This window comes from Elgaria multicarinata, chromosome 8, assembly GCF_023053635.1.
Source record: "Elgaria multicarinata webbii isolate HBS135686 ecotype San Diego chromosome 8, rElgMul1.1.pri, whole genome shotgun sequence".
NCBI classification, from domain to species: domain Eukaryota; kingdom Metazoa; phylum Chordata; class Lepidosauria; order Squamata; family Anguidae; genus Elgaria; species Elgaria multicarinata.
Window position 1 is genome coordinate 70,291,021 of NC_086178.1, and position 22,939 is coordinate 70,313,959.

General features: G+C 38.7%; 1 protein-coding gene across 2 annotated transcripts in view; it reads left to right on the plus strand.

The window, feature by feature from the left end:
- Positions 1-20,727, plus strand: part of SEC23IP (SEC23 interacting protein) — a 33,925-nt gene extending 13,198 nt beyond the window's left edge. Inside the window, exons 8-19 of one of the 2 annotated variants that reach the window (XM_063132730.1) lie at positions 195-336; positions 1,762-1,970; positions 2,284-2,402; positions 3,593-3,754; positions 5,766-5,861; positions 7,903-8,118; positions 8,500-8,655; positions 10,323-10,425; positions 12,577-12,762; positions 13,867-14,029; positions 16,816-16,924; positions 20,361-20,727. In XM_063132730.1, coding sequence (XP_062988800.1) covers positions 195-336; positions 1,762-1,970; positions 2,284-2,402; positions 3,593-3,754; positions 5,766-5,861; positions 7,903-8,118; positions 8,500-8,655; positions 10,323-10,425; positions 12,577-12,762; positions 13,867-14,029; positions 16,816-16,897 — 1,634 coding nt within the window. In that variant the 3' untranslated portion in view covers positions 16,898-16,924; positions 20,361-20,727. The remainder of the gene's footprint in view (positions 1-194; positions 337-1,761; positions 1,971-2,283; positions 2,403-3,592; positions 3,755-5,765; positions 5,862-7,902; positions 8,119-8,499; positions 8,656-10,322; positions 10,426-12,576; positions 12,763-13,866; positions 14,030-16,815; positions 16,925-20,360) is intronic. The other variant, XM_063132731.1, reaches the window with a different exon arrangement.
- Positions 20,728-22,939: the final 2,212 nt, after the last annotated feature.

Here is a 22,939-nt window from a genome sequence, read left to right on the forward strand (position 1 = left end):
AAAAGGTTTTTGTGGCATTTTTACAAATCCATATTTTCGAGTACACTTTATGGATTGGAAAGTATAGGTTAAATTGCTGTGGCTTTGGTAATGTGAAATATTGTTGGAAAATATAGTTGAACGCCCACAGTGACTATAAACTTCTTTGATTAATATTAACCTCTGCTACTCCTACTTTTCTTTTCTTTTAAAAGTTGATGATTTTCGGACCGTGTCTCTGAAACTGTTGCAGACGCATTTCAGAAAGTCAGTAGAAGAACTTAAAGTGAGCAGGGTTGAGTTCCTGCCAGTTCACTGGCATACTGCTTTGCACGGAGATGCAACAGGGGTGGATAGGTAGGTCAATACCAAAATGCTATTTTTGTCTAAACCATCTTGATATGTTTTAGCAGGGCTGATTTGTTACTTGATAATTGGTAACTGACCCAGAGATCAGCAACTGAGATTGCAAATGTGCTGTGATGCCAATAATTAGCCTTTTTATGGTTAATTATGTTGCTAACTCTTCTTGTTTTAGTAAAGTAAAATAAACCATTGAATCTGCTTTGGCCGATGCTATTAAAAGTGCTCATACAGTAATTGCTTTAATAGTTATTGGCTGTGTTTAGATGTCATGATAAACCATAGTTCATTGTGATGGGAACAAGTTTCAGCAACTAATGTTGTCCTGTGAATACCTGTATTTGCCTCCCTAAAGATGCCAGGTTTTAAATTGCTGCTAGGCCAGCTGGGTGATTTTGAACAATTCACTGTCTTTTGGACTCAGTTCTTTATTTGTAAAATACAGATTATGATGACCTAGCTGAGAGCTGTACTGAGGCTGAATTTTTAAAAATTGGTACAACAGCCTTCTTTAGCACAAACTTATTTTATTTATTTATTTATTTATTTATTACATTTATATACCGCCCCATAGCTGTAGGTCTCTGGGCAGTTTACAAAGATTAACTTGAAATTCTGAAAAGTTCGTGTACGGTGGGGAAGCAATACTGATGTTAGGCATGCTTCATAACATGAAATCTACATGATCTTCAATTTTGTGGGGCAAGGTTAAAATATCTGTTTATATTTGATTCTATGCAAGTTTACCCTGCTTATTTACACATTTGGCTGGTTCACATGTAATGGCAAATCATGGGATTTACCATGCATGAGCAAGAGAGAGTGCATCAGCCACTTCCCCTTTAATCAACAACTTGCCATTGGCTGGGTCACAGGTTGATGAGCATGAAGTGCAGAATCAGTGCTGGACTGTTTAGGGTCTAAATAACCCAGTGGTTAACCCATGGTTTGTTGTTGGGTTAAGCACTGAGTAGTTTAGCCCCTAAACAACCCAGAGCTCTGGGTTTGGATGTCATACTTACAATCTGGCCAAAAGTAGGTTGTTGATTAAAAGCAGAAGTGAGGGGTTCATGGGAGGCAGTATGCTCACTCACTCTCGGTCGTGCATGACAAATTGTGGGTTAAATAACCTACGATTTGCCATTACGTGTAAATTGGGTCATTATGTTTGATACACAGACGTGAGGTGTGCTTCTCAAATTGGGTCTTGGAGTGGATTGGTATCAGCAGGCAGTTATTTAAACAAATAGGCAGATGCAGAGGGCATGAAGAAAATAGCTAAATATTGGAATTATGAAGTCTTGAAAGGTAGTCTGTGAAAACTTCCTTGACAATCCCTAATTGCTATTGGTATCCTTCTGCTTTATTAAAGGTTATTAAAATTACTGTGCTTCTAATCTATTGATTTTCTGTTCCTAGAAATATAAAAAAAATAACGTTACCAAGCATAGGACGTCTGCGGCACTTCACCAATGAGACTCTACTTGATATCCTGTTTTACAATAGCCCCACCTACTGCCAAACAATTGTGGATAAAGTAGGATTGGAGATGAACCGTCTGTATGCACTTTTCATGAGCAGAAACCCTGAGTTTAAAGGAGGAATCTCAGTTGCTGGTCATAGTTTAGGTAATTCTGTGATTTTTAAAGAAAAGAAAAGAATGACTAGCTCTTTCAACAGAAATTTAATTTTTAAGCACACAACTCTTGACAGTTGTGGTCTAAGTGATTTGGTTTCTGGCTTGTTGGGCACACCAGTGCTAGAACTTGATTTTCATGCAGGAAACATCTCTGGGAATTCTGAAATGGTAAAAATGTTTCCCTTTTGTCAGGCAAATGGGAGGTTGGGAAAGCCTATCCATGTGGTTAGCATATAAATCTGTTTCTGGATGATCAGAGGACCTTGAAGGTCACTTTGTACCAACTTCTTTTGTCTCTCCAGGTTCTTTAATATTGTTTGACATATTATCCAATCAAAATGATTGGGCTTCCGCACCTAATTCTGTGACTCCAGTTGCTGCCAATGGTATTGTGAAAGATGTGGCTGAATATGACCAGCAGGTATTTGTGCTAATAAGCATTAAAAACACTTGTGTGATTGTTCAAACACTTTGAATAGTTACGATAATCTTCAAAATACTGGAGATATGCAGCCTAGTCAGTCTGCATTGTCTTCATACGTTACTGAAGGAGTGCCAAAGCATTTGGTATTGGGAGGCTGAATTTATTTTTTTATTTTATTTATTACATTTTTATACCTGGGCCCTCCATGGGCTGGATGACATCATTGGCCATGGCTACAACCACTGACATCCTCAGCATGCCTGTTTTGATTATTTTGAGCCACTCTCAGCAAGGACAGTGCTGGAAGGAGCAGCATCGGGCAAGTCCCCGGCTTTGTGCGGCACGTGCCCTGTCCCTCTAGTGGTGATGTACACTGTGCAGACAGTGCCGAGAAGAGCAGCTGCTCCTTGCAGCACTGGCCGCCCACCATCTGCGTCCCTACTGCTAAGATTCCTTGACTTGGAGGAACCCAAGGAGGCTCCATAGGCTGGAGGTTCCACAGCTCTGCTGAATGGGCTGTCTTGTCCCATGTCATATGTGTGAAGTCTTCTTAAGACAGATCGCTCAGTCTTTTTCCCTCCATGTTTTTATTAACTCGAGAGTTGCACCTTTATATAAAACATGGTAAAGTGTTTTTTGTCACACACGTAATAATACAAATAATAATAATAATAATAATAATAATAATAATAATTCTTTATTTCTTACCCACCTCTCCCTTTGGATTGAGGCGGGGAACAACATTAGTACAACATTAGTATATGAACTTAATGTACATGGATACAGCAGATTGCTGGAAGTTCCTCCCCACCTCAGCATTTTCATTTAACTTCCTAACTTTTTAAAAACAGAATCCTGTCTCAAACATCAGAACTTCCATCAAAGGCTGATGAGGTGGACATTCTCTGCGTCCCTGTGTCACTTTAGGGCTTCCTGCAATACCATCTCTCGGGGAGCAAGGACTTCAGCATGCAAAGCATGTGCTTTTTGGGTTCTTTTTACAGCATGGTATATTGATGTTATTGTCAAAGCTTATATTCTCACACTGGTATATTTTTGAGCTATCCCCAGAATAGGATGATTTATAGTCCGCTGATTGTTTAGTTAAGTTGACCTGGATATCCTTTGACTTCCATATAGTGTTAGGAATTATCTTATGTACTAATGTGTATTTTCTTTCTTTCAAGTCAACAGTGGATTCTAATTCTGCTAGTTCCTTGCTTTCTCTTTCAAATGATGATCGTGATGTGGAGGAAGATATTCCAACCTTGGAAAGAACTCTGGAAATGCTTAGCTTATCTGAGTACATCAGCACATTTGAGAAGGAGAAGATTGACACAGAATCTCTGGTACAGCAAACACTTTAAATTAGCAGTGTGTGGTAGCACATTAATATAGACTATTTATGGATTTGGGGCATCTAAGGTTGAGATGAAGTACTTAATTGTTTAGGTGTACCTCCCCACCCCTGATATATGAACATAATAATTTATTGTGATAAGAGGGGTTCAGTTCATGCACACATTTACTCTGAAAGTACTCATAAGACAATTATTTAGGCGGTGTACAACCATTTAAAACAAAAACATCTTGCAGCAATAAAAATAAGAACAGTAAAACATGAAAACATTAAAAACAGTAAAAACATGACAACAGTATCAACTATACAAGACAACTTTAACAACTATACATGACAACTTTAACAACTATACATGATAGCATTAACAACTATACATTTTAAAAGGCTAAATTGAAAAGATGGTGGCTTTACACCCTTTCTAAATGCCAACAGAGTGGGAGCCAAGTGTAGTTCTTAAAGGAAACAGGATCGTGCGTAGAACTCCATGTGAGGGAGTTCCTGATTGGGCCAGGACCCCCACTCACCCTTGTATTGAGGAGCTCTACATGCATTCAATGATGTGTTAATACTGAGCTTGGCAGCGGGAGGGGTGGGCTGGCCTCCATGGCCTCCAAACCCCTTCATATTTTCTTTCTATGAATGAGGGAGGGTGAACCCCAAGGGCCTTTAGCCAATATCTGACATTGTGTACAAATGCGCTACCCTGAATGCCGTTGGAGTTTTGCAAGTAATTCCCTTTAGTGGAACAAAGATAAAAATCGACTTTCATATCAATTTTCTGACAACTCAGTGTGAAACAAACAGAATAAGAATAATCTATGTGAACACACAATTGATTGTATTCAAGTCTGTAGGTCATAAATTATATGGATTGACAGTATTGTCAGTATGGCAGTCAATACTGAAAGGTCTCTGCTGACTATATTCAATGACATTTCTCTACTTTCGTAAGAGTTTCATTTGTTCTTTCCTAAAGCTTTCTTCACCTTGTATCTTCCTTCTGCTCTCTTTCTGCCTTCATTCTCTACCTCTGCTTACACTTCTCCCAACAACTATCTGATACCTCCATAGAGAAGCCTGCCTCACATGAGAAGCATGGTGTCAGGAAATGCATCTCTTCTCATATGGTCTTATTGCTAGGGACAGCATGGAAGTTGTATTATTTTATATAGTGCCATGGATGTGCATCAGGGGAGGGCAACCTCCTGCTCACACTGGGGCCCAATCCACCCCCTAATCCAGCTCCCTTTCTGCGCCACTTGCATCCAGTTCAGAGATTGGAGGTAAACTGGGGATTCCCTTCCCCCACTTTTTCTGCCACTCGTGCCCTGATCAGAGCACGAGCAGCGCAGGAAGTAGTGGCATGACTCGGCCAGGGCTTGCAGGAGCCAGCTCCTTTCCTGCACCATTTGGATCCTGATTGGGGTGTGAGCAGCACAGGAAGGAGCAGCTTGACTTAACCGGGGCTTGCAGTCCCTTTCTCCATGCAGAAAGAAGCATGGATATTTTTTTAAAAAAATAATAAGTGGGCAGAGGTGGATGACATCATGGGTGGGGTAAGGCTTCAGAGATGAGTTCCTGCCCCCTTGATGTCATCTGGCTCACCAGCTTGGTTAGAGGGGGATTATAATCCAGCTCCTGGATCAAATGTGGTTGCCCTCCCCTGATGTATATAGTGCTTTATAAAGAATGAGAGGATAAATCCCTGCCCCTGAGTAATTTACAAACTAAAAATAGACACAAGGGAATGAAATGGAGACAAGCATACATTGGGGAATAATTTTCTATCATTTCAGTTACTTATATTTAGATTTAGTTATACTGGAGTATTCTGGCATGTGTTGTATGTCTTGTGATTGACACTGTCACAATAGTGATTCCATAATGCTGTTGAAATATGTCTCCCTACATCTCTTTGTAACTAAATTATGTAATAGGAAATTCTCATCTGTATTCCTTTAAAGAGAATAAGTAAGCATTATTTTTATTATTTTTTAAAGCTGATGTGTACAATTGATGACCTGAAGGAAATGGGAATACCTCTTGGGCCACGAAAGAAGATAGCAAACTTTGTAAAAGACAGAGCAGCCAAACAGGTAGGTAATGACTATTTTGCAATCCGTAAGTCTCTGTTTTCTGGCAATAATATTATGTTGCCATAAAGCACCTCAGAAATACAAAATAGGCATAGTGCTACATATTGGTCTTTCCTGTCTTTGGGAGGAACAACTCTCTACCAAATTGTTATAAACAGTATGTTTCAGCTCCTAATGCAAGCTGTTCAATGTTCTAAATGTCAGACTTTAACTTCAATCAAGAATTGCCCCCAGGAGTTCAATTAAAGTGATGGAAAAGAAAGTATAGCACCGTTAAAATGGATCATGACTGACACAGAAGCCTCTCTTACCTTGCTTATAGCTAACAAGAAAGGGTTGTGCAAAGTAGACTAGAAACTAGAATGAATGATATGTTGTATCTCTGAGAAATCTTAAAACCTAATGTGTGCAAGGCAAAACAAACTAGATAACAACTGAAAATTAAGAAAAGCAGTCTTCTGTGAAGGAAGCTTACAATTAGAACTATTTTTTAAACTACAGTGATATTTTGAAATTGTAGTGGCCTGTTCTCACAACATGAAAACCATGCAGTGTGGCTATTTTTGGAACAACCCATGGTGTGCCCCAAAGACGATCAGGTTCATTGTGGATTGTTCTCCCCCTCTTTCCTCCACCCAGTATCCCAGGGTCCTGTATTGCAGAACCCATCTTGTCTGCCCATCCCATCACCCTCTCTGCTTCGATCATGACTCCTTTTTATTCCCCAGCACGACTTTTTAAACAACATCATCAACAACATTTGCACTATTGAGACCGTAATATTTTTATTTTTCAGCCCCAGGAATATGTGCAAATGTCTTTATTTTTTTAATTGTCATTTTTTGCAGTTGTACATTTGCCCACATACAACTGGCAGTGTCCTTGTATGTTTCATCTGTGAAAGGGAACAAAGTGTACTAGGGAACATATAATGTAATTGACAAGATGAGACTGCATATAGGCTAATTTGACAGCCTCTGACAGTGACCAGCTGACACTTGTGGGTGCCCTGCTTCCATTCCACACTTTCCAAGTCCCCAACCAGTCCTTTTAAGAGAGATCTAGGGTCCACCCCCTTTTTGTGGCTCCCATTTGGATCAGTTCCTGCTGTGGTAACTGCGAATTGAATAACCCGTAGAACAATCTGTGAGCTGTCAGAGTCGCTTTTTGCCCCAAAGTAAGCGAACCTTCGGGAAGTGGTACAGGTTTGGACAACACAACAACCTAGTGTGGCTTGTTTCAAATGACAACCCAAGATGGGCTGTTGTGTCATGCAAACCCAGTCAGTATCTCTTCAAAACACCCCTTGAAATAAGTCCCTCGTTCACAAATGAAATATTTTTATTGAAATGTTTTAAGATTTTTAGTCACAAATTAGATGCAATTTTAAATGACTAATTTCAGTTTAACACAAACTTAAATAGATGTTGTACAGTTACCTAAGAACTCGGAAGGAGTGAAGCATCCAGGAAGTCTTTGGGTACCAGTGAAGAATATCGGGCATGAATTACAGCCTCACTACTTGCTCTTCCTGCTATCATTTTAGTGTGTGTTTGTGTGTGTGTGTGTACAAGAGAGAGAGAATGAGAGTGAGAGTTGGGTAGCTGCGAAAGACAGGGGCTTCTTGGTGGCAGCACCTTGATTGTGGTGCTGCTCATGCAGGGATTTTTGTCAGACATTAAGCAGCTATAAAAAACTGTTCTGTGTGCACAACTTTTACTGTAGGTGTGAGGAACCTGTGGCCCTTCAGATTTTTTTGGCTACAAATTCCATCATCTCTGACAATTGTTCATGCTGGCTGGGGTGGGGGCTGGTGGAAGTTGGGGTCTAGCAACATCCCTATCTTTGTTAAATTATTGTAAGATGCCTTGGGAACTACTTTAATTGAAAGATGGGCACACACTCACATACTTGAAATAAATAATAAAAGATGAGTTGAAATAGTTAAGTGTTGGTTGATGGCAATATTTTAAATAGGATAGAGAAAAGGGTTGGCAGTTTTGCCTTCTTTCCTGAGCTCTCAAAATCTTTGTTTCAACAGGAACAGAAAAAAGCAGCAATGGAGAAAAAGGCAGCAATGGATGCCTTGACACGGAACCAGGAAGAAGCTGCTCAGGCAGTAAAGAAGGTGGCTGATTTTGCTAAATCTTCAGAATCTGGTATGCCTCAGGATCCATCCAAGCGAAGACTTCCAGTTGGAGCCTCTGTTTCATCTGTACACATAGACTATGAATATTTTGAAGTTGGTACTGGTCAGGTATGTGTTGTACACGTTAAATATTATTTTGTTATTTATTACGTTTATATACTGCCCCATAGCTGAAGCTCTCTGGGTGGCTTACAAAAAACAATCTACTTCATTCCCAACTGGAGGAACGGCCTCTTTTTGGTACATGGCCCTATCAGCAGTAGCTGGTGCTTATGGCGATGGGGGTCACGCATTGCATACGAGATGGACTATTGACCCACAGAATAATGCAATGGCACTATTGCAGTGCCATTCAGTGGCAGAAATACAAGTGGGTAGACCATTATGAACCCACCCACAGAGTAGCACCTATTTCAGAATAGTACTGTTTGAATGAGGTATAATATGTGGGAGGAATAAGTCATCTTCTGTTTATTCTCTTTCTCCTAGGTATCTGTGGTATACAGCACACTCGACTTTGAGCCAGAGATTTTCTTTGCTTTGGGTTCTCCAATTGGTGTATTTCTCACTGTAAGAGGAGTGGACAAAATTGATGAAAACTACACACTCCCCACATGCAAGGGATTTTTCAACATTTATCATCCGGTTAGTGAGAAGTACAGTTTTCACCTTCAGTGAAAAGACCATCGACCGACTAGCCATTAACTCCTAATTGCTCCTTTTTAAAAGCTCAGGAGAATAATCTGTTAGACTGAAACTGATACTGTTGCAACAATGTGTATCTATTTAGGAGCACAGAATTCTAAGATGGCAATTAAATATCTTTATATACAATGGCCCTGATGCAAATCACTGGAACGTGTTGCATCACTGCACGGGATTACAGCCAGTCTTTTTTATTTTGATAGTTGTTAGATCTTATATAAGTATTTTAAGTGTAGGTTCCTTGACATCTTGGGATTTCCCTGTTGTCCTTTTGCTGGCAGCCGAAAACATTTTAATTCAGGTAGTTCATTGGGACATAAGCTGGCCTGCTGAAGGGTCAGTGCTGCTCATCTTTTATCGTTACGTTTTTAATTGTCTTTTTAATTGATTTGTGCTTATATTATGTTTTAATTAAGATTTTGTTTTTAATCTGGATTTTACTGCTAGCCACCTTGAACGCCATTCTTTGGTGGTAAGGCAGGCTATGTTTTAAACAAATAATAAATAACATCTTTGCATATTTTATATTTGTTTCCTACTTGTAGCTAAGCAGTGGGGGGTGATTTCTGCCTAGTTTTAGGTTTTTAAATCTATCCAGCCAGATTAATATGATCTTCCTGTTCAAACTTAAACTCTGTGCTAAATGTATGCTTTAACAAAAGGTCCTGTTCCCATACTCCATGTGCATACAGAACTTTTGTGCACTGGGAGCTGTCACTTTCAATTCTATGCAGGATGAATTTTTAAAGATATTTCTTACATATTGAAGGAAGCGAAGCTTCCTCCTGCTTGTGCTGTGCTCAGTTTGCACATTGGAGCTTTTGTATATATACTGGACCCAATGAATCCACAGCCTAACTGGGTAATGAGTGGATTTTGTAAAATCCATTCTGTCTGCTTTTCACAGATTGTGAGATGCCTTTCATTCCCTCATCCAGTCATTGGCAGAATTGGGTTTTTTTTCAATTTCCTGAATTTACGCAAATTTACACTTGCACAAAACCTCTCCCTAATGTGCAAATCTCTCCTGAATGCACATTTTCATGCTTTAGCCTATGGGGGAAATGTACATTTTAGGCTGGTGTTTTTTTTATTTTACCTATTTTTCTATGACTGAATTTGCATAAAATTCCGGAAAGTAAAAAAACACACCATGTCGGATTCATAGAAATCCGAGCTCATTTGATTCTGTTGTGGATTTCTTCAACATCCCTAGTGTTTAGTATTTGTGTTTTTTTATCTCCTTTGCTTACTATGTGGTAATTACTGGATATCTATGCACACCATAGTATACTTGCAAAGCTATTGACATATCTGTGAGTTAAAAATATAATTTGGGCAAAAAGAAGAGCTTGAGAATGCTTTAGCTTGAGTAGAGTGTTTGATTTTGAATAACAGACCCACTTTGTACCTGCCATGTCACAGTTTTCTTAAGTTCTTTCAGTTAAGAACTAAGAAAACTTGTTTGCCATATGACACTGGTTACTTACGATGGAAAAATGAAATCCCCCTTTGGTTATGAAAACAGTTGTGCCTTTTTTTAGATAACAACCACGGGTGTTTGATATTTAGATTTACGATTACCGTTTTTTCTCTTTTGCTTCCAGCTCGATCCAGTGGCTTACAGGCTAGAACCTATGATTATCTCTGACTTGGACATAAAACCAGTTCTCATTCCACATCATAAAGGCAGAAAAAGACTTCACCTTGGTAAACAACATGTATTCAGATATTTTCAGATACGTTTCCTGTGCGTAGAAATAGCATGTAGATTGTAAATATACAAACGGAAGAAGCTGATCAAAAGAGGGAGGAGAGCATGTAAGGTTGGAAAAGAAAAGATTAAAGAGAGAAAGGATTGAAACTCTTGCAACTATTCTAAAATTTTGCAGGTTACTTACCGGGGGGGGGGGGGGGCACCTCTGCAATATATGCCATTTTCATATATGCCCCCAAAAACACAGGGTAAAAAGCAAATCCCCCAAATATTAAAAAACATCTATTGCACACAAAACTGTGCATCTATCTGTCTGATAGGCTTCACCTCCAGAGAAAGGGTAAACTATATCTGCAATTTTATCCAGTTGTGGTAAGAAATAAGCAAATTTATAGGCATCCCCCTTAAAGAAACAAACAAAAAAATCACAATTTCAAGGTGCCTAGCATAGAAAGTCCTATATGGATTTGGTTAAAATTTGGCAGGTGTCATCCATTCAGAAGGGCTGTGAATATCACTCAGTTCTGTCAAAATAAGCAAGTTATGGCTATTTCTTCATTTTCCCATGATAATCAAAGGGGAAACCTGTGGAACCAAGGGGAAGCAAGTTGGGCCTGAACTCGTTTGAGGAAAAGTCAACTGCAATCTGAAGTATTGCAGCAGAATCTGAATCAAATAGTGACCTGACTTGCATGATCACTATGCAAGTTAAACTATGGCTTAATTACATTATGAACCTGGCAGGGAATAAGGCATTTTAATTACTGTACTATAAATCCAGTGCTGACTGACTTGCTTTTACATGTGTCGGAAAATATTTTAACTCATCTGATTTAATAGCTTTAAGTTGATTTTAGGTATAGCTAGGCACAAATGGCCTCTCTAAATCATCCATCCTATTTGTGGGCAGAGAAATTGGGGTACCATTTCACTGAATTTTGCCAGGGGAAGTTGAAATTCTCCCAACTATTTCTCAGAGGTGGGGCTCACTATTAGCAATTGTGCTACAGCTTCTTCCTTTTTTCATGAGGGTTTTTTGAACTTCCACTGTAAGTGGCAACAGCTGCAAATGTTTATGGCCTGGTCACTATTTTACATCCTCCCATTCCCCATGCCCAGTATTATTCTGGGATATGGGTATGGAAGGCAGGTACCACCAAAAAAAATTGAGACCATTTGCCAAAATATTGCAAAGCAACTTTCTATTTCTTGGGGGAATAAGAAAAATCTCAGAATGTTTCTCTCTCTCTCTCTCTGTCTTTTACTTAAGGCATGTGAGAAAAAGAAAAATGTCTTTTGAGAAATTTTGACTCAGCTCTACTTGTCATTCTTCAGGGTATTCCAAATGTTAAAGTTTTGATTGTGGATACATCTAGTCCCCTTCCCAGCAAACTCTGTAGCGAGTGTGAGGAGTGCGTTGTGTCTGGCTCCAGGGAGAGGTGGAACTAGTGCTGTGCCAATACCTGTCCACCAATTTCCCAAAAGCTTTCTTTCACCATGAAAGAGGTTTTTGTTTTTATGCCTCATTGTCATGGCATTTTAGATTTTTAAAAATTGCTTTAGTGGTGTGTTTGAGCTTATCTTATCATTGTAAAGTGGCAGAGTGGGGCTGTAATACATCTCGCCATCACTCTGCAGTCTCCCTGGCTGCCTATGCTTCCTGATCTGAAAAAAGCCCATAGAGGAGGAATTGCCTTATGAGGTCTTTCCATTGGCTTTAATCGAAGTATGGAAAGTTAGGGAGGCTACTGGCTGTGGAAGAGATAAGTGCGCAATAAAAGGCAGGATGCTCACACATACTCCTCGGCCACTTTGTAAGCAAGATCCCCAAATTCCACCCATAAGAATTTCTCTAAAATGTTCTACCCCTTTGAACATTTTAAAAAAAGCAATTCCTTTTATGTCAAATTGAATTGGAATGGTTAAAAAATATGGAAGAAATTTTCAACACAGCACTAATTTTAGAACTTGAAAAATAGTGCTGCAATTTTTCCTGAAGGTGGCAGAATAGCTCATTTCTTAGTACAACTTATGCTTTGTATTTCCTTCTACATGTTCTCTACAGCTCATCATTCAATAAATTGGTGCCTCTTCAATAATGTTTATTTCTTACAATGGTTGGGTGTGTGTGTTTCTCTTTTTAGAATTGAAAGATTCTCTCTCTCGTATGGGATCAGATCTGAAACAGGGTTTTATCAGCTCATTGAAAAGTGCTTGGCAAACTCTTAATGAATTTGCACGTGCTCATACCTCCTCTACTCAGCTTCAAGCAGAATTGGAGAAAGTGGCTAATCAGATCAAAGAGGAAGAAGAAAAAGATGAGGCAGAAGGTGAGTTGGTACATGGCTGTTACCATTTTCAATACTGTGGTCAGTGTTAAAACTGGAACTTTGTCTTCAGAACGTAAGCCTGGACCCTTTCAGACTGCTCACCTGTCTATAAATGCTCACCTGTCTATTCTGACTCTGCAGTTCTAACCCTGAAACCTATAGATTGCTCCCCCAAGGCACATAGCATCATATCATTTTTAAATGTTATTTTTACTTTGAGCATTTTGCTGGAAGGAAAATTCTGTGTGATATTTATCACTTTATACAATTTGAAGTTTGTTAGTCAAATTAAATGCATCACTTCACTAGCTGTATGAGGTTCATGTAATGATGGGGTATCTCTGTTAAAATGAATGACCATTGTGGCAGGCAGGAACGTAATACCTTTTGCAGATATTGGTCTCTTAGGAAACAGGTAGCTTGCCTGCTTCATCCTGTCTAGTGGATATTGTTTACTACTGATTTTGTGATTATTATTATTATTATTATTATTATTATTATTATTATTATTATTCATTACATTTATATACCACCCCATAGCCGAAGCTCTCTGGGCGGTTTAATCTCTCAGTTTTTAATTCTCTCCAAATCTGTATCAGAGTAATCAAATGGAAATAATGTACTTGTATTGGCAAGGTCCAAAGATCTATATTGGGCATGCCTCATGAGAGCGTTGACTTCTGTCTTTTAATAGCAGATGCTTCTGTGCCTCATCCCAAATTGCTTTTGATTCTCTCTTCAGTTTTTAAGAATGGCTTGCCATATAGTATGAGAGGCTGCAGGGATCCCTTAGTACCGGGAGCAAGTTCCACAATTTAATTGAGCTTTATTTGTGACATAATACAATGTAATCCCACTCTAATATTTGTTTGATTTTTTTGGTCCTAAATAGCTCCAAACTTTGAAGTCTATAACCTATCCTTCAGTTTTACTATACCATATATTTAAAAGAAGAGAAACCCACAGCTGTAATAAAACCAGACCATATTCCATCAATCTTAATACAGAAAAGCTATAATAAAAAGATCAGAAAGGTAGAACCAAATAATGATCAAGTATTCAACTTGTAATGCACTTATCATGCTCATTTTCTTTCTACTCTAGCAGAAAAGATTGTTGAAAGTCCAGACTTTTCAAAAGATGAAGACTTGAGTATAAAAGTTGGTTTGCTGAATGGAGGCCGTCGTATTGATTATGTCCTGCAGGAAAAGCCCATTGAAAGTTTTAATGAATACCTGTTTGCTCTACAGAGTCACTTGTGCTATTGGTAAGATTCCCACCCACCCCCTCTCCCCAAAGCACACCTGATGCAACATGCAATACTGTATTTATTCAAGTTATTTTTTTGCTGACCTTTTTGGACTTTTATATTTTTTCAGCTTCATTTTGCCTTTCACGCAGAATATTACAATATATATATATATATATATATATATATATATATATATATCTCACCACACTATACAGTTTGCTAAGTACGCAACCACTGATCTTATAAAAATCCATATATTAATAGCACAACAAAATCAAGATTTTTTTTTATCCGTTAATATAAAAATAATATAGTCTGTCATAGGTTTCTGTTCTGTATGGCAGAAATTGGATAGGTTTAGATCAAGAGTCCTTGTACCAATTTGGTTTTATGAGTAGTGATGCAAACTCATGTTGTTGCACTGATTAAAGACCAAGGAAGTCTCTCCCAGAACCGGTGTGGTCTTGGCAACCACAAAGCCTAAATGTGAAGTGCCAAGTGCTGCAGGCCAGGCAATCACTAGAGAGTGCAAACGGAAGTGCAGTGCAGCCCTTTGCAGTCACCCACAGGATTGGGTTGTCTATAGCAGTGTGGTTTAATGATAAATGGCGACTTGGAGTTAAGTTTGTGAATATTTTGTTGAAAGCCTTGGGGTGGGGGTAAGCTGTACCTGATGTATGCCAGTAAAAAGCAGTTTCCCTGAGTGGCTTTCTTAGGAGCAAACAAACTTGGTTGTTGCATGGAGGGTGTGTGTGTGTGTGTCTTTGTCTTTATTTTTCTTGAGAAACTGTAAGTGAGAGTAATTCCTATTGACCAATTAAGTCTTCAAAACACGAAGTAATGCTTGAACAAACACTTTTAATTTGAAAGTTTGCTTCCAGTATTTCAATTGACTAATTGGTATAATAGAAGCTATTGCTGAACTCACTGTGTGTGTGTGTGTGTGTGTGTGTGTGTGTTTCCTGCAGGACTAATGCTCCCATCTATTTTGCTTATCTATGCTGAAAAGTATCTGTATATTTTCACCATAAGGTGGCACTGTTGAAGATTTTAAAAATAATCTTTTGGGCAATAAATTATAAGACTTCTTGAAAGTACTTCCTAACCTGAATAGCAGGCTGAGGCTGAATGACTGACTGCTTAGGTTTCTCTTGATAATATTTATCATTGTTGTTTCTTGCACTTGGCAGTATAAGCTTGATCATATGCATGGGTTCATGTAGCAGACATTCAGTTTCCCTGATTGCTTCCATTCCTTTTTGTACAGTGTCTACTGTCAGACTTTAAACCTGTGGGCAGGGAGTGTATTGTTTTCTGAGGGTGGTGTCCAGGTAGCCCCTCCAGCTGAAGGGACTAGGGACCCTCCACAGGACACTTTGAGAGGCTGCAGTGGTAGGGTGACCATATGAAAAAGAGGACAGGGCTCTTGTATCTTTAACAGTTGTATTGAAAAGGGAATTTCAGCAGGTATCATTTGAATATATGGGAACCTGGTAAAATTCCCTCTTCATCACAACAGCTAAAGGTGAAGGAGCTATACTAGAGTGACCAGATTTAAAAGAGGGCAGGGCACCTGCAGCTTTTACTGTTGTGATGAAGAGGAAATTTCCCCAGGTTCCCCATATATACAAATGACACTGGCTGAAATTCCCTTTACAATACAACTGTTGAAGATAAAGGAGCCCTGTCCTCATAGAATAGCAGAGTTGGAAGGGGCCTACAAGGCCATCAAGTCCAGCTCCCTCCTCCTTTTCATATGGTCACCCTATGCAGTGGGGAGGAAGGGAAAGCCGACTTCTGCTCACATAATGTTAGATTTCACCCTCTTAATTTCTGTACAGTTCTAGAAAACCTTAAGCACTTGACAAATAAATAGCAGCAGATGATGATGGTAATGCTGAATTAATTATCCAAACTTTTATGGAGAGAGAATCTGGCATTAAATGTATCGTCCAAAAGTTTACTGTTGAGTATGTTTGGGGATGGTGTTGATTTACTTGAACAAATTCGAACATTGCTTGAATATATTTGAACACTTTTAGTAACTTCTAAAAACAACATAGATGTTACAGCTGTTCCATACTGAAATCTAAGGTGGTATAAATATAAACTAGATTGTGTATATTGATTTATGGTGCTGGAGGCGGGCAGTGGGGATATGGATGGTTCTGCCTTGCAGGATAAGGTTAGAATATATAATTTTTGGAGCCTTGATATTAATTCAGATTTGCTGCATTCTTGGGGAAAGTGATGTTGAAATCCATGCATCAAAAATGGAATAAAGAGAGAGCAATGAAGTCCAATGGCAGATCCTGGCCAATATTAAACCGGAACAGTTGCTGGCTGGTGAATGCTGGGGGTTGTAGATTGTGCCCACAGAAGGTGGCTAAAGGAGGGTGGTTGAAGGAATGAGCAGAATATGCATTAGAATGAGATACAGGAACCTGAGGGACATACAGGTGGGAAACACAGGGAGCAGAAGAAAGGAGAGGACCATAAAAGTTATCTCAGTGGGATTGGAGTGCTGAATGTCACACATTGATATTAACGTTTTGGCTAGAAGCTTTTAGTTTAAGTGTAATGGCTTAAGTAAACTGAGGAGGCTGAAGGAGAAACAAACAGTTCAGGTGTGTAGGAAAAATGGATTGAAAAGAAATAAAAGAATCAAGCTGGCAATCTTTTGGTTAGCAATACTGGATAGTTAAGTATTTGTCTGTGCTGCACTTGGAAAAAGGAATGCAGAATAGGTTGCTCAAAGTAGACAATTCCTTGACAAACCAGCAAATATTTTTTATCTTCAGGGAATCTGAAGACACCGCTTTGCTTCTCCTGAAAGAAATATATAGAACTATGAATGTTTATCCTGAACAGCCGCAACATTGATGCATGGATACCTATCATTCCGAATGTGTAAGTGGTTCTCAATATAAACACAGCACACAGGTGTGTCAACTTGAGAGTACAGAATTCCTTGAAGGGGTAGGGAAGTCATGGAGCTTCACAAAAAGTTGTATCAATCAGTCAATCAATCAGTCAGTGTTTATCTTGGTGGAGAGTTGCCAGCAATGCTTGAAATGTATTGAGACCTATTATATGCTTTTCCATTTAAAAAACCGTCTCCTGCAAATGTTTCAGTTGCTTTTTGACCTCAGTGTAAGTAAACTCTGCATGCAGTTTAACATTTATCCCCTCTCAGGGGAGTTCAGTGGGCATGCTAGTATAAACCATTTCCCCCTTTCTTCATGTCTGTGGCTTGGAATATAAAGCAAACAGACTAACATTTACCTTGAAAATACTGAGTGGCTTTGGACATTTAGATACAGAGGGAAGCAAGAATCAGAAATGTCCCCTGCTTCCAGATCTCTATGCTTCCAGATCAGACCTTTCACATCTTCTCCTTTTGCTTAGCTACATAAGTTGGCCCTGCATTAAAGGAACAACTAAAGCCACTGGCAAAATAATCTTTATGCTAACATCATAAAATCCCTCTTCCCATTACACATAAGCTTGGCATTGTTAAAATCTCTCCTGTCTGATATAGAAGCATGGGGTTGTTGTTTTTTTAAGTGACTGTGAGAGCATGAGCAAATCTATTCACTAATATAAGCGATAACTTATGCAGTGGGTAAAAATAAATTTGTGCTCATCTTTAGAGACTTGGAAGTGCATTTGTGCTAGCACATGTGCAATATATGCTAGGATGGGAGTAGATTAGATTCTCTTCTCTTTTTTATGTGGCTCTTCTACCTGGTGTCTCAGGAGAGAGGTAAATGCAACAGAAAAGAAATCCTAAATGTATCATTGCAGATTAAATTCCAAAACACTGAACTTGTTCTAAATTTTTATTCAGTGGATTGCCAAGTATTTCAGTTCATCTACCTCCAGTCTAGTATGCTCAGTTGTCATAGTAACATTATTTAGCTAGAGAATTGTGTATTGAAAAGAGTTCGGCTGAAGCATGTGTATACTTAAAGGATCTGAACTTGTACCATGTATTTGTTTTGTAGTTCTTAATTAGATGCCTTTGCCAGTTTCCCTAAACACACTGTGGGGCAAGTGTATATGAAATATTAAGCACCATTTGCTTTAATATCTTAGTGTTTTCTTACATGACTCACCTGTTACAGTTATAGTAAACAAATAAAACACAGCTCTAGAAATTATTATAATTACTCCCAGGATTCCGTGAAATATACAGTTTGGTTTCTACCACGCTGCTTCATGACATATTCATGCTTTTGCTTGTTAAGCAAAGCTTCATTTAAAAATGCCTGTAATCTTATGCACTACATGGCTTCTAAAATGTAGATTCCCCAAATGAGCTCACAGTTAACAATGTGGGTGGGAATCCTGCACTCACAGATTACATAGATATCAAGGCTTCTCACAGGTAGCAATATAGGTGCCAAAATGTGAGGAAACATCTGAGCTCCCTGCAATGATGGCACTGCTTCCATTATAATAGAACATTTTTCTTAAAATGTTTTATGATTGTGTAGCCTCTGTAAATTTATTTATTATTTATTTAAACATTTATATCCCACCCTATATCTCAAGGATCTCAGGGCAGCATACAAATAAAATCATACATATAAAATAAAATAATAAATATACAATTCTAAAACAAATGTTTTAGCATTAATGTTTTAACATTTAACTAATGTTTTAACATTAATATGTTAAAACCAATATGAAACTTTAAAACAGTAAAATCCAGTTAAAACAAGACAGTGTGCAGGAAGGTGGATTTAGCCATCAAAGGCTTTGTTAAAAAGCCATGTCTTAACTTCGTGCCGAAATAAAGCCAGTGCCAGTCAGGCCTCCAGTGGGAGGGCATTCCACAGCCAGGGTGCCATAACAGAGAAGGACCTCTCCCATGTCCCACCATAGCATATAGCTCACATTGGTGGAGAACGGAGAAGGGCTTCTCCAAGCCTGGTCCCAGGAGGCTGTTAACTACTTGGAATAATTCTGCTGGACAACATTTCGAGGATGAGATAACAGATGCAAAGTAGGATTGTTTTGCCATCCTCACTGCCGCATAATAGGCACACTGAAGAGTTTTTACTAATCTTCGATCATATTCACTCCGAGACCTGCACCACCTGTACTCTAGCCTTCATCCAGCCTGTTTTATTGCCTGCAGATCTTCTGTAAACCAAGGGGAGTTACGGGCTCCACAGCACTGGAGTGGGCAATCGGGAGCAATTGTATCAATGGCCTTTCCCATCTCACCATTCGTTAGTGAGACCAAAGCCTCAACTGAATCGCCAGTCCTATCAGCCAGGAAATCCCTCAGAGCATTCAGGAATCCTTCATACATCTAGGGCATATTTCTGCCCACCAGATGGATGCAGTTAAGAATTCTCAAAGTCAGCTACTTTTATCTATACCCCACTTTTCACAGGCAGTGCAGTTGGCCATTAGCTGGAACAGGAGATTTGTGTACACTTCCCATTCTCCCAAACAGCTTTCCTTCTTTGCCTCCAATACATAGTACTTATACAGTTCAGATATCCAAGTGCTTTTAGTGAATGCTTAACGAAAAGCACCTATTGTGTTCATTGGTGTTTCATTGAGGAAACGTTCTTGCTTACATTTTGCATAAGAAGTCCCAGCTTTCTGTGACAAATCTCCTGATCTCCTGGGCGAGTAATATTCAGTGATTATTAATTGACACACCATGTGTTTTTTTCACACACAAACTTGTACGAATATAAAGTGCGAGACTTGTATTGGTTCCTGTACCAGGGTGGGGGTGGGAGAAGCACAATTGCCACCAGATGTTTTAAAAATTCCAGGTAGAGGACCTAATCCAGCTTTAGGATTTTGGGCTCATTTTTAAGGGAAGCAAAGAATAGTCACTAGATACCCTTTGCTATGAGCTGAGCCGCAGTGCCAAGCGGTCACAAAACATTTGTGTGGGTCACCCTGCCAATTTTAACTTGTCCAGTGGGCTGCATGCAATCTCCCACATACACATTTTATTGGTTTATATTCTGCCTTTTAGAAAAAAATATTGGTAAAACAAGAGCAAAACAATAAAATACAATTATTTTTTTAAAAAAAAAAACCCCACAGTTAAGCAATTATAAAAGGAAGTCAGCATACACAGGTAAAATCATGTTCTCTCTTATGTGCGCTGGTGTTCCATCTCGACGTTTCCCATGCTGCTTTTGCATTCCTTGATTCGCATCTGGCTGACAGGGACATTTTCAGCTGGGGCCAAATGTAGTGGAGGCATTAGAGGAAGCACACAGGAGGGGGGGGGGAAGAGGTGTAGTTCCAAGTTGCAGCCTCTGGCACAAACTGCAAAAGTTTTACCTGTCTTTTTTTTCTTTTGCAGCATTTCTAATCTTCCTTCAGACTTGCCAACCATCTTTTGAGAAGGCAGCGCCAATTCCCACAGATGACAGAAGTGTTTTCAGTCTACAGCCCTATTCTATACTGCCTTTTTGTTTCATTTTGAGAGAGAAAAAATGGGTGGGAAAAAAGAAAATCAAGTCTGCTCTTAGAGTACACACATTTTCCCAGCATTGAATCATTTGTGGAATAGTTGCCAAACATAAATGACCCTTCAAGAAATAAATGCAAATTAATCTGTAATGGTCAATAGATTTATCAGACCTGTGGCTGTATGTTTTGGTTAATTTTTAAAAGGACATATTGTTGGTAAACAGCAATAATAACCTTTTGATTTAATAAAAATACAACTTTGTCCCATTTCTTTAAAAATGTGAACCTAACTTTAAAGTGCTTTAATACAAATTTACATTGAACCCTTTATATTTGCTGAAATGAACAATTGGAGCCAATGTCTTACAGCTAGTCAGTATATTATTAAGGTTTTATAAAAGCTTCTTGAACCTCTGAGAGAGTTTTTGGAGGGTTTTTTATGCTTGCAACGTGAACTTTTACTCTAGGTAGTGTAGATTGCTGCTACAAACTGATTCAGCACTTGCACATCTTGCTGTGTGTCTTTCTGCATAAGGAGGGGAAGGATGAGCCAAATAAAATCTTGGCTTGACAATGGTGTTCAGGTTGAGATGCATGAGTCTACGTATGATTTGAATACTGAACTTACAGGAAACAGAAGTGTATGGCTTTGCAGCAGAAGAAGAGTCTTTTGAGGATCAGATTCAGGGGGAGTCCTGGCTTTGCCAAGAACACTTCCTATATTCTTCTTGTGTAATACGTGATTGTTTAACACATAACATTTCTAAACACTGGACTTATATAGCTTCTTTGTTTCTGATTTCCCCCCCTTGTGTTTTGTCCAAAAATGGTATTGTGACAGCTTTTATTTGCTTCCGTTTTACAAATAGTGAATTCTCCTCTACCAGTAGCTTTTTTAAAAAAAAGAATATGGTTTTGGGGCAGTGTGTCTACATTATTTTTTCTATAGGCATCATTGCAGTGTTGTTTTGGAGAAGGTGGTACAAAATATATGAGGTGATGGTGTAACTATATCCACTTCTATCTCTGTAGGATCTAGGCAAATTAAAATCTTGCATATTCTTAGATTAACAACAACAACAAAAGGTTCATTACAGTATACTACCTTTAGTTATTTTGTAATGCTCTATAAATATTGTGACTAATATTAAAAGATACTGTGATACTGGCGGGCCTTTCCAGCAAACATTTATTCTCCTTTCAGCAACAGTTCTCACTTTACCTCTGAAGGAACAGGGTGTTCTCTCATTTTGAATATTTCGTGCTCCATTCATTGCAATGAAATTTCCCTTCAGTCATTTGTTAAACTAGAACAAATTCTGTCAGAAGAATGGTGGATGAAGCAGCTTCTTGTCAGAAGGAATAACAAGTGGGAAAGCCCTTCAATAAATCCTGGATTAAAGTTGTCTCCAATTGTATGATTGGTATTCAAATCACATTCCCAGTCATCCTGCGTAAAATACCAAAGAATGAAAGATGTGCAAAGGTTTTGAAGAATCAACAATAGTATTGAGAGTGTGGAGTTTACTGAAGTGAATGTGTAAAAGCAGACCAAATAAATATAATGTTCCCAACAATGAAAAATACAAAGGTGTTATAATTTACCACTTTTAATTTAAAGGAATTTGCTTTGTGTTTCACTTGTTCAATATTGTTTAGTGCTCAAAAAGGAAATAGCTCTGGAAAGCTGATTAAGCTGTTTTAATGGGTTGCATATCACATAGAATTTGTTTGGTTTTGAATAATTTAAATTTATCAAGGAATTCTTATTTCAGCAAATATGTACTATTCTTTACTCCTCCGAATAGTTGGAGGAATAATTTTTAACTTCTGATTTATAATTTTGATCTGGGTGCTGACAATGCAGTTTTTGAAAACATAGTCTGAATATTGGCTATTAAACTTTATAGCTGAAACATTGACATTTGTCCTCTGTGTACATTCTCAGTGTGTTTCTTTTCCTGCCTTTTAATCCTGTGGACTAAATAGAATCCAGCAGCTGGATTCTATTCTATTGTAGAACTCTTCAAGGCTCCAGGGATGAGAGCACTATTGACATATACTGGATTTCCATAAGAACAGTATGGAAGTATAATCCCAGTCCCACATTGGCGTAGCAATTTGGGATAAGATTCCTCTTCCACTTGGGGAGAGAAAGCACATGCATGCGTGAGGAGTCGTAGCTCTACTACTGTATTTCTTCAATTCTAAGACGCACTTTCCCCCCCGTATAAACATCTTTAAAAATGGGGTGCGTCTTAGAATCGCAGGCGTGTCTTAGGGTTTTTTCTCTGTTGGTGGTACTGAAATTAGTGTGCGTCTTACAATCGATGGTGTCTTACAATCGAAGAAATACGGTATGTTTCACCAGCCAGGAAAATGTAGCAGCACTGTGGCAGCTGTAAACACTCTTCTCAACCTGGTGAGAGACCAGACTAAAAACAGCACTAGGACTGCTGTGTTTGGGGT